Source organism: Solea solea, chromosome 3 (genome assembly GCF_958295425.1).
Source record: "Solea solea chromosome 3, fSolSol10.1, whole genome shotgun sequence".
Taxonomy (NCBI): domain Eukaryota; kingdom Metazoa; phylum Chordata; class Actinopteri; order Pleuronectiformes; family Soleidae; genus Solea; species Solea solea.
Window position 1 is genome coordinate 21,370,190 of NC_081136.1, and position 16,848 is coordinate 21,387,037.

General features: G+C 39.9%; 1 protein-coding gene across 2 annotated transcripts in view; it reads left to right on the forward strand.

Annotated features, from left to right (window-relative positions):
• The window catches only part of scube1 (signal peptide, CUB domain, EGF-like 1), a 139,579-nt gene that overhangs the window by 19,302 nt on the left and 103,429 nt on the right, over positions 1–16,848 (forward strand). For both annotated transcript variants that reach the window (XM_058625065.1, XM_058625066.1), the window contains exon 3: positions 11,051–11,176. In XM_058625065.1, the coding sequence (XP_058481048.1) occupies positions 11,051–11,176 (126 nt within the window). The remainder of the gene's footprint in view (positions 1–11,050; positions 11,177–16,848) is intronic.

Below are 16,848 nucleotides of genomic sequence, written 5' to 3' on the forward strand. Positions count from 1 at the left end.
GTTAATCTCCAACACTCAGCAAAGAAGTATTTAAGTGAGTCTGGTAGAGTCTTTAGTGACAGCACTGCCGAAAGATGGCAATCGTATTTCAGCTTAGTGACTGCTCAGGTGGAGTCTGACTCTAATATTGGGGAGATGCCCCCACCAATATTAGCGACAGGGCAATGTGTACGATTTTATGAGCATCAGTGAACGCACAGCCGGGCAGAAATATCGCTTTGAGTCACATAGGAGACGAGAGACGAGAGTGCAGGTGATGAGTTTTTAGGGCGATACCTAAAGCACACAGTCAAATCTTTTTTTCTTCCCCTACCTCTCTGGCCTGCACTACTTACGTAACACACATCAACGAGTGTTCTGCTCTTTGTGTTTAGTGTTAGAATGAATAATTCACAGTGATGCCTCTCTCTAATATGGTGTATTGTTGTTGCCTCCCATCGGGGCGTAAAATGCGGCACTCTGTGTGCAGCGGGGGGAATGTCATGGGAGATATGAAAACAACTATATGACTATCTCAGCTATACTGAGAGAGTCATGTGATAGGCTGAAGGACAACTAATCCCCCTCTTCTGAGGCTAATTTAAGGCCCAATGCCTAATATTGAAAAAGGCCAAGTGGGCTAGCCGCTAATGCTGCGTTCTTTTTACATTGGACATTCTACTGGCAACCTGTCCAGGGCCTTTAGACCTGTCAGCAAGCATTGGCACCAGTGACTCTGTGACTCTCATGTGGAGGACAAAGCAGTAGACGAAGACTGGGACTAATGAAGGATTATCTTGTAACATGTTGCTGACCTGCCTGTGTTAGATGGTTGTCTTGTCACTGTCACAGGTCCTCCTTCACTCAGTGACGAACACCTGACCTGTTTTACAGAGACAGAGATGAGAGCGGGAGAGGCGGAACTTCCCATGGGAACAATGGATAGTGAGGGAGAAGTGGCAGACACTTACAAAGGCACTGTCTAGTGTCTACAGCACACATACACACACACACACACCACAAGTACAGATTTGGTCTGTGCACCTCTCTCTGTCTCTGTCTCTGTGTGTGTCTCTCACTCAGACTCAGTGATGCTTATGCTGTGTATATATAGAAACAGTGACGTCATGCCAGCACCTCCACCTCACTCTACTGTCACTCTATGACATATGATGTCTGGTGCTGTGGTGTGGAAATGTTCTGACTTTAGCTTCCCCTCAACTTCTGAGACATGTGTGTGTGTGTGTGTGACTGCAGAGATACTGTATGTATGTGTGAGATCCAAAACTGAAAAAAGGAGAAGAAGACGATATCCATGGGTACGCTCTTGGAATGTGCTAGTGGAACATACCATTCTAAAGCACCATTCTCATGCCACCATGACACCATTATTTTACAAGATTCACTTAAATGAAAATAAAAATTAAAAAAATTCAAGGGCCTTGATGGTTTTCAAAAATTGCAAAAATAATAAAGAAGGTAAATGTCTCCCTTGTTTGTGACAACACCACCTACTGTTTCATGTGCCCTGCATTGCTTGGCATCCCTGTGACAACATGAGATTTACATGTATGGCGTCACATTTATGTCAAAGGTCGTGAGAGAAGCAGCGCAGTTGTATGTTAATATTTGCGCTCGTGCAGTAATATTATTTGCCCATGAGCGTGTTTTTTTTACCTTTTTTTACCATAACAGGTCCTCAAAAAGAACGTTTGGATGAAAAAAAATGAATGTGATAAAAAATTTGGTGACAGCAAAAATGTGTAAATTATAAAGAATGATTAATTGATCTTTTTTTTGCTACCTGCCCTGCCGAGGTTGAGCTGAGCCGATCCTAAAATGTGACGTTTACAGACTGCTGACCACAGATCAGTCATGAATTAGAAGAATTAAACCTGCTTTCTATAAAAACAGGCAAGAGCATTACAGAGAGCATACATGCATCCATGCATGCTCAGTCATGTCACCACATGCATCCTCAGAGTGTTTTTTGTGATCTGAGGATACATTCAGGATTCATTGGGAGAGTTTAGCCTTGAATCTAACATGACCTGCAAGCAATCACCTTCCTTTCACCCCTGCATGTCCATATGTACATCTCATGTGACATGTATGTGTTATTATGGATGTAGTTATGGAAGACTGTATGTCAGTTCTGTGATTGGCTGCAGACCTGTCCAACTCTGCCTCTCATTCAGTCTCAGCTGGGATTGGCGCCAGCTCCTCCCATGACCCTCTAATGGTAATTGGTAGATAATGGATGGATGAAACATGTAATAATGAACCTGTGGTGGGACAAATGAGATGATGGTGAGATGCCACACTCTGGATAATTGATGGGAAACACCTCGCAGCAATTCCTGCTTTCAGGTTGGGTGGTCCAGTTTGTTGTGCTTATAGGCTAAGGGGCAGCCTTTAGCCTGTAGTGAATTCCCAACAGCTTGGAGCACATGTTGGTGGTATCTGCTTGTGTGTGAAGAAGCCTGAGAACATGCAGCTCCTCTTTGATTGTGGTTCCTTCAGTAGTCCAGTGGTTTGCTCGGTTTCTGTCACATCTAATGGTCATCAATGTAGGATTCCCAACTGCTTTGCAGCTCCGCTTTTACACTGATCCATGCCTCCCTCATCAAAGTGATCCAGCTCAAAATAAGACTACTGATTACATTCCAGTAAATATTGTAATATTTAAATACTAATGAAATAATATAATATCCAATATACCAATATGGATTGGTTGGCCATCCAAAAAGAATAGAGACGAGCAAAAGCCTGCTGACAGATCAAAGGAAGATGAGGGTGGAGTTTATCTGGGGGGGTGGGGGGGTGGACTTGCTGCATGACTAGTGGGAACACAAAATGTTTTTTTTCCCTGGTTTGCACAAGAGTGACACATGAGTTTTCGTGCAGGGCAAGACCCTAAAATGTACACTCAAGTGCTAACCACTCTTGACGACCAATATTATGCAGATTATTCAGATTAGATGCAGCTGAATGGTGGCATGGATATAAAGCAGCCTCATCTGATAAACAAAATAAATGAAACCATCAAACAAAATTAAACAGACATTGTCGGTTACTTTTGAATACATCTTTTATCAGTTAGATAATGAGAAAACAGGAGAAATATTTTCTACCAAGAATAATTAAATAGTTATATAGTTAAATTATAATTCTTTGTAAATATGTGCTGTCCATATTTGTGAGGTATGTTACATGTTTTTTTTATGTGGAGCCAAATGCGATTTTCCATATAATACATTTTAATTTATTTATAATTTGATTTAACTTTACCTAATTTAACCTAATTTAATCTTTTCTAATCTGTCCTATACCAACTTTACCTAATTTAACCTAACCTGACCTAAATTACGCAACCTGTGCTAACCTAACCTGACTTAATTTACCTAAACTGTCCTAATTTGATCTAACCTAACCTAATATACCTAACCTAACTTAATCTAACCTAACCTAATGCTAACCTGTGCTAACCTAACCTGACTTAATTTACCTAAACTGTCCTAATTTGATCTAACCTAATATACCTAACCTGGCTTAATCTAACCTAACCTAATTTACCTAAACTGTCCCAATCTAACCTAAATTCTTAATGGCGATTATTCAATTTCAATAGTCCAGATATTGTAAATATGAAGTTTCCTCCCAACAGATCTGTGCTGGTTTGTCTTTTCCTCATTTTCTCATGATATTTACGGATGAAACTCAAACCTTACCTGCAAAAACCCATCCTCTCCTCTGTCTCCCTCCTTCTCTGTCTACTGTCCGGTGCCTCATTTCCTTGATGAGATGTGGAGCAGCAAACCTTTCTCTGACAATTAAAAGCAGATGCAGCTGCTAGTCTGAAGCTGTCAGATGTCAGCAACAGCTCTGGGGCAGGAAGTGGCACCATTTGAGGCCGAGTTCACTGTCCTCTTTCCTCCACACACACACACACACACACACACACAACCATTCAAACACCTAATTGTCCTCCTGTTTTACTTTCACTGATAAAATGCAGACAGAGGTCTGGGGAATACTGTATATCTGTGGTTCTCAAACGTCTTATTTATACCAAGTATCACCAGAGAAAATATGGAACTCAGCTACAGACTTTTCACAGGAGGCAGATTTATTCCCAATAACAAAATGTGCTTTTTTTTCCTCATCATCCTCCTCTTCCTCACTTATACTTCAGGCACTCGTATTGCCAAATTAGATTAAGATGATTAAGAGATAAGTGATCAGTCAGTCAGTCAGTCATCATCTACCGCTTTATCCTCTGCTAGAGGGTCGCGGGGGGTGCTGTGCCAATCTCAGCTACATCGGGCGATAGGCGGGGTACACCCTGGACAGTTCGCCAGTCCATCGCAGGGCCACATAGAGAGACAGACAAACAACCATTCACTCTCACACTCACTCCTATGGTCAATTTAGATTGTCCAATTTACCTATCCCCACATCGCATGTTTTTGGACTGTGGGAGGAAGCCGGAGAACCCGGAGAGAACCCACGCACACACGGGGAGAACATGCAAACTCCATGCAGAAAGGCCCTTGTTCCAACCGGGGCTCGAACCCGGGTCTTCTCGCTGCAAGGCGAGAGTGCTAACCACTACACCACCGTGTGGCCGAGATAAGTGATCATTTAATTTAATTTATTATTTTTTCCTGTTATTAGTTTCATTTACTACACACATTCCTCAGCTTCACTCCATTCACATACCCTGGTATATAGAGTAGAAAAGTATTTGTGATTTTCCTCCAAGTACCACCAGAGGAAGCTAGCATACCTAGGATAAGCCAGCAATGGCTTTGAGATTATGTAATATACATAATATACATATATTACATTACATATCATTTAGCAGACACTTTTATCCAAAGCGACTTACAATAAGTGCATTCCAACACAATTTGTTGTTGTCGTCGTCTTAGTCGAGGTAGAGTCGAAAGAGATGTGTTTTTAGACGGCGGCGGAAGATGAACATTTTTTGCTCATTTGTGACATTTTCCCACCGATATAATGAACATCTTGCTGTTGTCACACACATGCAAATCTATTTGATTGCTTCACTGTTTCGTCTTTCATATTACAGTATTGAACTGTGACAGGACGACGTATTTATCCTCTCATCTGATCCCAGTCATGCTGCAGTGGCCCTCCAAGCAACAGAGACAGGGCGTCTCTGTCAGAGAGCCGACAAACACAATTAAAAATGCACTGATGTGTGTTGGCCTGTGTAATTGGCTTCCAGTAAACATGTCTGCGGCTCTTCATGCTGCAGAATGTGGCAGTGATTTGGCTTTTTGTCATGACGTTTCAACTCAAGTCAAAAATCCCTTGATGAGGAGCTTTGAGGTTCGGTGTCCGCTCTTCAAAGCGATGACACGCTCCAGCCGGAATCGCCATGTTAATCATCGTAAAAGGAAGCGTTTTGTGGACAGAAAGTCTCGAATGTGTGTGTTCATGTTGAAATTCCTTCATTTGGACTTGTGGTATGTGAGTCATTGTGCACGTTTCTTGTTTCCTGTGTGTTTGTGTGTGTGGGTGTGATCACCTTTGGATGTGTGCTGCTCTCACTACCAGTAATTTGTATGTATATATATGTTCAATGTCCAGGTCTGGGTTATGTCCTCTAGCAGGATGTGGAGGCTGAGAACCTTGTGTGTTCTTGTTACCTCTTTAGGACCTTTTCTGGCATAAACACTCAGTACGTTGACATGCACAGTTTAATCCAGCCAAGGCCATAATCCGACTATGACGGTCAACTGGATAACTTGCTAAGTCCGAATAGTCACTTTGTCAAGTCTGACTCCGCCTCCATAGATGGCGCTGTGTCTCTGTATAAGCTAGTGTGTATTAAATCAGTTTCCAGTTGACCTTTACATCACAGAAAAACAATCGGCGAACAGCGAGATAGACGGTGAGATGGCTCGTGCTGTGTTTCTCTGCACATGTCATTCGTGATAGAAATGAGATCAAGCATGGCTCTTATGGTTGTTGTGTTGTCCAAAGAAAGACACTGCTGGCAAGACTACTGCAGTTTATACGTTGTCTCCTTCTACTTCTGGATCAAAGACCGGGGAGGAATTTTGTTGCATGCGCAGAGCGCCAAGTACAACTCCAGTCCGACTAAGTGTAATCGGACTATGAATTGCATTATCCAGGTATGTTAGTCTGACTAACACTAGCTTGATTTTAGTTGGAATAAAAAGTTTACATCACATTTAGAAAACTGAATTACTGGCTTTTAACAACCCTGTTAATGCACTGAATGACCTTGGCAGGACCAGTAGTCGAGACCAAAAATGAGGTCCTAATGAGGCAGAACCTCATTTCTGAGGAACTGGTTTAAATTTTAATTATAGTTAGATTAAGGTTAGGCATGAACTGGTTATGGCTATAACTGGCTTTGGTTAGGCTGTCCAAATGAATGATTGTTTTTGAAAGTTTCTATTGTTTCGTAACAATACTGTATGAGTCATAGGTGTTGGTTGTGGCTGTTGGTGACACAGCATAGTGTCAAAAATGTAAGTGTCACCAAAAAGTTATGGTAACACTCGCTGTGTAAAATTAAGATGAAATTGTTTTCAATTCGCAGAAATCAAATCAGCATTTTACATTTATATCAGGAGGTGGGTCAGCTCTATGGATGCTGCCATTTTGGACCACCATGTGTTTACAGTAGCCCACAATAGACAAACTTTTTAGTTTTGTTGCTAAGTGAAAGCTACATAGGTTCAACAACACACAGGGTGAGGAATATTTAGCTGCAACATGAAAATTAATTTTGCACACTGAACCACTGAAAAAACCCCATCTCTTTAACAGTATTTTCAACTTCCGATCAAACCTGTATTAAAACATAAACAAGTTTTTTCCTGAGGTATTATTTTTCAACCTGGTACTCAAATGACTGATGATTTCCACAGATCTAAAAATGTCTTCCCAGTTTTGTTTCATAAGGAGGATAGTGTATTTGCTGAACCAAAACACATTTTTTATACATGTCTGCAGATCTGCTTGTCAACATGATAGTTTTAAATGCTTGTGGTGCTTTTGAGGAAATGCATATCCACTTCCTCGTAATGAATGTGGTTATGTTTAGGCACCAAAAGCACATGTTAGCGCTAGTAAAAGATCATGTTTTTTCCTCATAGCGTCAACATACACTGCATAATAAAAACACACTTCATAAAACACCATGCTTTTATGAAGCCACAAATCTTCTGAAGTTTGGTGTTAGTGGATGTACCACTTTGTTAAATCCTTCCACCACCAATTCCTCCCGCCATTGGGTGAGAACTGTGCCTCATTATACTTGTGAACTATGTCACATAAAGAAATCTAACATGGGAGATAAAATGGTCCTTGTCAAACGTAATTCAAGAATGCAGTTTAGTTGTGTGGGAATGTCATTTTTGTGACTCAAAGTTGTGCCTCTGCAAATCACTGGCACACACTAGCCTTGCTCAGTCTGGAAAGGGTGTAGTCACCTCCCACTTCCAAGTGGTGTGACCAAAGGACATAGATGACAATGCCTCTGTACACAATTGGATAGCTCTACAACTGTTCAAAACCATGATCTGGAAGATTTATGCAGAACTACGGAAAATGTTTCAAGAAAAATGCTTGTTGTTTTTAGGAGTGATGACTCTCTAGTAATGGCATCTAAGGACTTTTGCCTGGGGCAGTTCCATGGAGCAAGTCGCTTAAAATGGAAGCAACAGCCATATCAAAAGACAGATGCTCTTTAGTGGGATGTAAACAAAAGCTGCTAGATTACTTCTCTGTCATCATTGCTTTAAGCCCACCTCTGCCAAGGGTTTGTGATCGCTTCTGTTTTTAGGAGATTCGGACGTCCTTGCCAGATGTGTCTGCAGAGCGAAATCAAATCACTGGCAGCCTCGGCTGGATTCACCCAGGCTAGACACATACAGCACTTTATAAGGACACAGTGTTTGTCAGGGTGTTTATGTTATAGAAAACACGCAACCTTTAGTCACACTGATGGCATAGCTCTGAGGGCAGGACTGGTCCGTCCCGTCATTCCTTGGTTGGTTCCTGCACTGCTTTTGTCCAAGCTAAAATATCTTGACAACTTGTAGAAGGGTCATCATAACACTTGCTTTTTGCACTTTTGTGCTTCCTAGGGCCCATACTGTAATTATACAGTATTATTGCCTTACTACATGAAGGTCACAGATTCCGATTCGGGGTACTCCAGCATCCCCCACAGTCCTAAAACATGCAAATTAGGGATTAGGTTAATTGGACATTATAGTGGTTGTTTGTCTTGTGATAGATGAGTGTCCAAAGTGAAACCTGCCTTTCACCCTATGTCAGCTGGGAAAGGCTCCAGCCATACCCCTAAATAAATAAAATAAAATACGAATATAAATTTCATAAAAATGAAAACCAAGAAAGGTAATATGCTTAAGAGTTAGAAGGATCAAATATAGATGCACATTTCTAATATCAAATAAAAATAAAATATACGTAAATGGCTCTGTGTTGTAGTGTGGATGCATCAGTCTGTTACTGAATGAGCTCCTGGCTGTAGTGCTAACTCTCCTAGGTGCTAAATCATTAGCATCACAGTCAATACTTCATACCCAAAGCTGTGTCATTCACACATTATTCAGTCACATCAGGTTGGTTTGTTATTCATATTAATAGCAGATGCTTACATGCACCCGTTACAGCTTATAATACGATCGTATGATTGAACATAATTTCGATGTGCGTATCATTTGCATTTTAAATGACAATACTGAGCGAGCTAGGTCGACATGTTGCTGGTTTGCTCGTGGCGGGTCACATATATTTGCCAACCATATATGTGAATAATCAGACAGACATTTCTGAATAAGGAGGAGGTACATTTATAGTGGATATGCAGGATGTGAGTATAGCCAGATTGGATATCCAGCAGAGGATGCAGCATGCTGTTTCAGAAGAGCTAACAATCCAGAATCACATTTCCTCTCCTAAGCAAAACACAATAGGATTTATTTATGACTTCAACCTCAGTGTCGGTATTACATTTAAGCTTAATGTCATATAATTATGTAATGCTAACCTAGTGGACCATGTCAATTGGCAATTAAACCATTTGGAATTGAGACTGCTTGGAAGTTCAAGTTGTCATTTTGTAATTTCATGTCTCTCGTCAGTTCATTCCTGGTCTGGCAGTGGCTCTTGCTGAACCACAACCCAGTCTCCAGGATCATATGTATGTTTTTGCAAACCACATGAGGTCGTATTTCTGAACCAAAACGATAGTATGTTTACAGGCATGCATATCAGTTTGATTGTGTTTTAACCACCTGCATTAGTTTTGGCAGAAATGAGGAAATGAGGGTGATGGTAACCATTTCTTGGTTTAGGCAAAAAAAAAAAACGCCTGGTTCAAAAAAGATCATAGTTTTTCCTTATAACATCAAAATCCCCACAATGACTTTAACACACTGCTTTACGGCACACTGACATTTGGTCTTGGACTGCAATTTGTTGTCTCACTCTCACTCACTTGCAGTACGATGAGATTCATGTAGAAATGGTGAAATAAGTCAGATTCTTTATGTAGAAGTATGGATACTTGGTAGAAGTAGAAGAACTAATTCAACCTCTTTACTCAAGTAAAAGTAAGACATTAAAGGCTCTTAAATGCATGTGAGTATAAAAGTGAAATAAAACATTTAACTTCAACAATACATGACACTACTATTGATATTGCAAAAATGATAACTGCTGGTTATACCTTCTCTCAGCTATCTTCTATATTTCTTTTATATAGAGTAATTATACGTGATTGTTTTCACTCTATACTGTATTCACGCTATATAAACACATATATAACAAAATATTTTTGTTTAAATGTAGAAAATACAGTTACCTGAAAATCTACACTAAACAATAGAATAGAATATTTAATTGCTGTGGATCTGTGTCTGTTCATCTTTCAAAAACACTTTTCTGTACGTAACACACAAAGTTAATGGTTGCAGAAAGGTTGTTCTGGAAAACCAGGTGGGTGTATTCATAAGGGTGCAAACCAGACAACACATACAGTGGATGATAGGGCAATATTAGCCACTAATTCAGCTGATCGTCATTTTATCTATCCATCTATTCCATGGAAATAGAATTGTGATACACATAAGCACTGGGCTATATTAGATGGTGATGGTATGATAACCAAATATCACAGCATCACAATACTGCAATTACCTTATGTCACCCCCATTGGAAGCACAGCTGATTGACTGCTTGCACTAACCAAGAGGGGGCGGGGTCATGATATACAACTCTGCCTACAACTGGAGTGATTCCTTCACTGTTTTTGACAAGTTATTAAAAACAGCTGGATCACATGGTGGCAAATTTGCTAGCATTGATGATCACAGCAACCAGTTTGCCGGTTCAGATCTTGGTTTGACCACGGGAGTTAGCACGTTCCCCCGCGTGTGTGTGGGTTCTCCGGGTTCCTCCCACAATTCAAAAACATGATCGACATGATTCAGTGACTTTTTTAATACTGCAGTACACCTTGAAATTGGTCATCAGTAATAAGTAAAATATGAGAAGACACCAAAGAAGACATCTAATGGTGACAGACATCATCAAACGCTCATCCTGAGAGAAACACAGAGGACCATGGACAGTTCCAGAAGAGTGTATTGGTCCTGAATTGAGTCAATTCCACCTGAATTGAGTCAATTCCACTTGAATTGAGTCAATTCCACCTGAATTGAGTCAATTCCACCTGAATTGAGTCATCCTCTTAGGACAATGGCCTCATTTGCAATCAGATAGTGCCTGACCACTTATAAGTACAGGTGTAAATACGTCTAAGGACGGATTGTTATGCGATCTGCCTAACCACTTCAGGAGGTGGTCAGAGACACACTGTGAACATATTAAACAGAGGTGCTTTCCACTCCACCCACAACAACTACGTGAGCAGAAATACATTGGTGGCTCAGAGCCCAGCTTACGCGAAAGCATCAGAAAACGATTGTTTTCTGTTATTTGTCCTCCCAGTAACATCCATTTTGTCTCTTTTTAGACATGGATGAGTGTGAGAACGACTACAATGGGGGATGTGTCCATGAATGCATCAACATACCAGGAAACTACAGGTGCACCTGCTACGATGGATTCATGCTGGCCCATGATGGACACAACTGCATGGGTAAGAACAAGCCTTTTGAAATACTTTTTCATGTATGTCTGTGTTAACGGAGCTCCAATCACTCAACATTTTGAAATACTAGAGCAGCTGTATATTCAAAGAGTGGTCTTGCGGTTAAAATGAGTTCCCCAAAAGGTCTTGTTTACTCATTGTCTTGACAAATGTAAATGTAAATGAAGCAATCTGACAAAGAACTAGACTTCATCATCTTGTTTAGACTCTGTTTCAAGCATTGGGGTAATCTGACCCATGACTAGAGACTGTGATCAATCACAGGGCTGTTCAGACAGAGAGTTTGGCTAAGTAGCTGTAAATACACTGACCTTTGATGGAAATGCCGCTATTCTAGCAAGGGCAACACCTGCTTCACAGCATAGCATCCTAAAAAAGGAAAAAGCTTTAGAGAAAGTTGGATAATAACCCCAATAAAAAGACCTGCCTGATTTTAGTCACTCAAAGCACATGTAAATGACATTTCAGTGGACACCTCCATGTTGACTCCATGCAGTGCCAGTCATCGTATTAAATGAAAATACCCAGTATACATACAGTATGGTTACTCTTGTGACACAGTGACATGTGGGCAGAAAATAACAAAATGAAAAGCGACTAAAACAAATCTGTTGGTGTATTTGTGAATGCATTGTTCTGTTTTGACAGCATTAATATTTTAATTCAATAGTGTGTGAGATATACTAGAAATAATTGCATACAGAAATACAAAATGCACATGGAGCTGAATTAGATACTATTGTTGTTATGTTTATTGTTCAATGTGAATCGTGGACATTTGGGTTGAAATAAGCGATGAGGATAAATGTTAAAAAAAAACAAAAACAAAACATGAGTCGGCCATTTTCATTTTGTCAAAGTAGCTCTCAGAAGAAAAAAGGTTGGAGACCCCTGACTTAGACCATCATCTCCTGTGTTCCTGTGATTTAAAATGGAAAATACTGATTTTGGGGTTAGTGAGTGCGTTCAGTTTCCAGTCAGAAAAGACTGTCTTACATTAAGATAAGATGGCAAACATATTCCGAAGATATCATGGACTTGAGCAGGCATAGCTTTTATTAAGTCAGCCTTTTATTAATTGGCTGAGATTAGAGCTGAAACAATTAATCGATGAATCAATTATTAATCGATTACTAAATTAATCGACAACTATTTTGGTAATCGATGAATCGGTTTGAAGCTTTTTTTTATGATTAAAACAAGATTTCCCATTTTTCTTATTATGAGATTTTCTTCATCTCTTTGCTCTAGATAACAAAGAAATCATTAAAAGTTAATCATTGTGGTTTGTGGATAAAACAAGACATTTGAGAACGTCATCATTTCCAGGTTTGATGAACACCGATCAACACTTTTTAAGGTTTTCTGATATTTTATGGACCAAACGATTAATCGAGAAAATAATCGATAGTTGCAGCTCTAGCTGAGATTAGTTTTACACATCATAAACACACACTTCTAAAACCTGGACCTTTAATGTGGAATCACTGGATTTGCTTCCAGTGACAATGAAGGAGATGTTTTAAATGTGTGATTGTATAAATATGGTGACTTTGTGAATTTTTATGGTTGTGCATATTGTCTAAGAATCTTTCTGATTCAGTGTTATGAATAGATACAGTATATCTTTCTGTTTGTGCTTAAGAGAATGTGCTCCAGGGTGTGTGCGTGCATGTGTGTGTGTGTGTGTGTGTGTGTCTGGCTCGGTTTGTCTTTCACCTGAGAGATCTGTCATCGTTTGCAGGGTTTATATGATTTTTTTTGTCCGTGCTGCTCTCTGTACCATGAGTCCTACTGCACATACAGTATCTGGCCTTTATTACTGACAGTCCAGCCTATGTAGCCCCTGTGCTCTTGTACTATCTTGCTTTGAGCCAGACTTGGCATGGATGTGCTGAAACACATGTCATCCCTCAGTCCTATACTGCTGTGACAAAAGCAAAAATAAAACCAGAAACATAAAAAAAAAAACATATCACTTTCCACCCTGTGGGTCTGTGGTGAGATACTCTGTTGGCGTCTGTGAGTGTTGTAGGTCATGCTATGTTCCTTTGGCGAGACTGAGTGAGAGATTGAGTGGTAACAGCAGCAGCCAGCAGTGCAGTGAAGCTATTTAAAGTAGTTGTGGCTTAAGTCTATGATATCGTAACAATTTATTTGTTGGTTTATCTTGCCATTAGACAGTTTTTTCCAACAGGAAACTCAACTTGGTGTTGCTTTGTAAGCTACTGACTCCACCACACCAAAGCCTTTTCAGCAATTTTACCTCACAGCACACAGACGTTACTGATCCATTGCTGCCTCCATTGGTATGCTAATAATTGTTATTTTGGTACTTGAAATACAAACTGTATTTCTTTAAGATGTACCAATAAATGACACAAACTTGAGGCAGCAGTAGTGCCTCCTGTGTGGGGGTTCTTGGCACAGTGGCGTGCCAAGAAGCTTGATGTCTTGTTGAGACAAACAGCAACAAACAGAGCAGGAAAAAAAGAGCTGCTGGATGTCCTCCATTTTTTTTCTGTTGTGTTGCGTTTGATGTTGTGACACATGGTGTGACATCATGCTATGTATCTTGTTGACACTTCCAAACCGTGCCATACTATACCAAACTGGAATAGCTGTGGAAACAGAGCATTGTGTGCAAATGCCTTAAACCAGTGGTTCCCAAAAACTGGTGGGTCGTGGGAGATTTTTTTTGTATGCCCCCAAACAAATTTGCAGAATTTTCCAAACCTTGAAATGAACTAATGTACTAAACAACTCTTGGAAATGATGTGTTTACCATTTTAAAATCACATACAGATATGGCTGTAAGTTAGTCACAAATTTGTTGTCACAATTTGCAGTATATAGTGATTTGGGTCATAATAATTTGGCATTTTAAAGAAGTGGGCCCCCAGGGAAACACTGGGAAACACTGCCTACAGCACCCATCATGTAAAAAAATTACTGAACTACTACTTGACGCAATTCAATGTGACACACGTGTATATTGAAATAAGCACATTTGCTCAGTTGGAAATCAGTTAAGTGGTGAAGTTCAAGCTCCTGAAGCACGTCATCAGTGTTGACTGTATCCAGTACTATTTATTTCCTTTTTATTAAATAAAATGACTGACCAGCTCATCATTGTGAATGTGTAAAGTATCTATTCCTGTGATTTGTCGGGTGATTATAATTTATTTGCTAAACTGCTTCATGTTTAATGAGAAGTGACATGGACATGAATGTCTGAATTATTGGCACATTAGTGCAGTTAATTTGCGTCACCATTCCTGTTCAAAGGCCTGAAGAGTGGAATGTGATTGTTATGAAGTGAATGATCAGACACATATGTGCCGTCAGTGTGGTTTATATAGTAAACTACATGAAAAAGACCCTGTTTGTCTGTGTTACTGGTTAATGGTTTAACAAACCATTAACTCTATTCCTCTCTTTTTGCATGACTCGCTTTGTTTTTTTTTTGGGATAAATATCTTTATTGCAAATAGGGGGACATATACTATATATCACAGCAGTTATGTGTTTTGTGGCTTGCAGAAAAGATTGAAAGAATCATCAACTACTTCAACTAAAATGAACAAAGTAATAGGAAATGGCTGCATAGAGCTGGAACACCCCTGCACAGTGGTGCACACACACAAATATCTTGAAATACGTAAATGGTAGAAACCAAGTGACCAAGTGACACAACACTAATACAGATCAAGGCTGCAGGGAGAGAGCACTCTCGAGCCAGTAACTTGTGATCCTCACACCAGCGCCTCGCATCAGAACAACGCAACAACAAGAAACACACATGAACTTGCGCAAACCAAATAAAAAAGATACCTTGAACCCTGAACTTTTGGCCTAGAGATGAAGACCTCTGAAAGTGATGATGCAGTTACTCACATTCAGTTCACAACAGAAAATCCCTTTTGTTTTGTTCTTTCTGAAACAGAACTGAATGTCTTCAGGTGAGGACACAGATTTCTTCAGTTTGACAAACACTAGTTTATGAAGTTGTGTGCATTTGGGAATGTAAATCACTGAGTTAACTACATTACATTACACGTCATTTAGCAGATGCTTTTATCCAAAGCAACTTACAATGGAATTCAGTACAATCAGCCAGGGGTGGAGTCAAACTTGTCTTTCGCACACAGGGTACCGGTCTTAACCACTGAGCCCCTCCACCCCTGTAACTGTAGTAATAAGTCTCCATCAAATAAGTGGTAATAAGTCTCCATCAAAGTGCAACAGCTCTATTTGAAGAGAACTTGTTTGTCTCACCATTAAAGTTCACACTCAATTTATTGCTCATTTATCTTGCATGCTGTGGGGGAAACGACTGAGGATGTTGTGGCTTTGAACAGACCTGGAGCATGAACTCCAGAAACCTCAGAGCCTTGTGGTGCTCACCACCAGCTCTGGATGACAAATTACCCTGAGCAAAATTGCGTGAGTGTGCAGAGAGCCGATCAATCAGCTCCCAGATGCACTGTGTCAACAAGTTAAGGCACTAATTGATTTAAGATTGCCTAATTGTAGTGTGATTAAAGAGCACTTGCCTGTCGGTTCCTTTCTTCCTTTTTGATTTTGACTTTATTTATTTTGCTTTTGGCGTGGACACAGCTGGGCCCAATGTGTCCCCTTCATTCAGCTTGGAGCAGCTCTCTCTGTCTCTGAATGTCTACTGCAGTGGCATAGGTTTATTTTTCCCTTGTGGCGCATACTTTTAATTTCACTGTGTGATCTGAGAGGTCGCTGCACAGCAGGAAGCAGCGTGTCACAACATGTAAGTGCTATAATGTATGAATGAGATGGAGTGAAAGATAATTTGTTTTTGTACATAAGCTTTATATCAGACATGGACAAAGTCGTCTGGTTTCCTTGATGAATGCAATCTGGAAGGGAAGATATACTGAATATTCACCAAGGGGGTGACTGAGCTGGTTGTAAAACGAGGTCAATTGAATGGAAGTCTATGGGAAAATGAGCCTCTCCTTCTCGTTTGATTTATATAGTCAGTAATAGTAATAATGTGGACACTAGGGTGACTGACAGCTGGTGTCATCCAAAGGGTGAAAACGTCAACATTGGCACTGGTTCAGATGAGAGTTCAGATTCCTATTGGTGACATCACACTTGGTTTTGTATAACAAAGAGAGACAGTGGACACTTCCATACATTTTTATAAGGATACATTTAACAATCACTGCTCTCTGGTATGCATTAATAACAATATAATAATAATAATAATAACATTATTGATGTTGTTTTTTTAACAACTTTATTGCCAATTCAGTTGTGATACAGTAATAGTAAAGAAACAGTAACAGTAAAAGTACAATCATGGCTATAATGACTTGTTTTATCAAAATAAAATGTGCTTCCTCCGTAAGCAGCACACCTGCTGAATAATTACCTGCTATTCTATTTACCAATTTCTGGCACCCCACACTACCGAGCGCCACCTACTGTGGCTTCCAGGTATTACATAAAATAAACAAGGTCACACATAAACCAAAGAATGGCTCTAACAATGGCAAACATATGTTATTCTTAGCATTATCGTGACATTTTTTTGTAGACGATCAGCTACAAGCTACAACCACATGAGATTTGGAAAACTAGTTAAAGGTAAGAGGTCATGATGTGTTTAAATGTGCTTG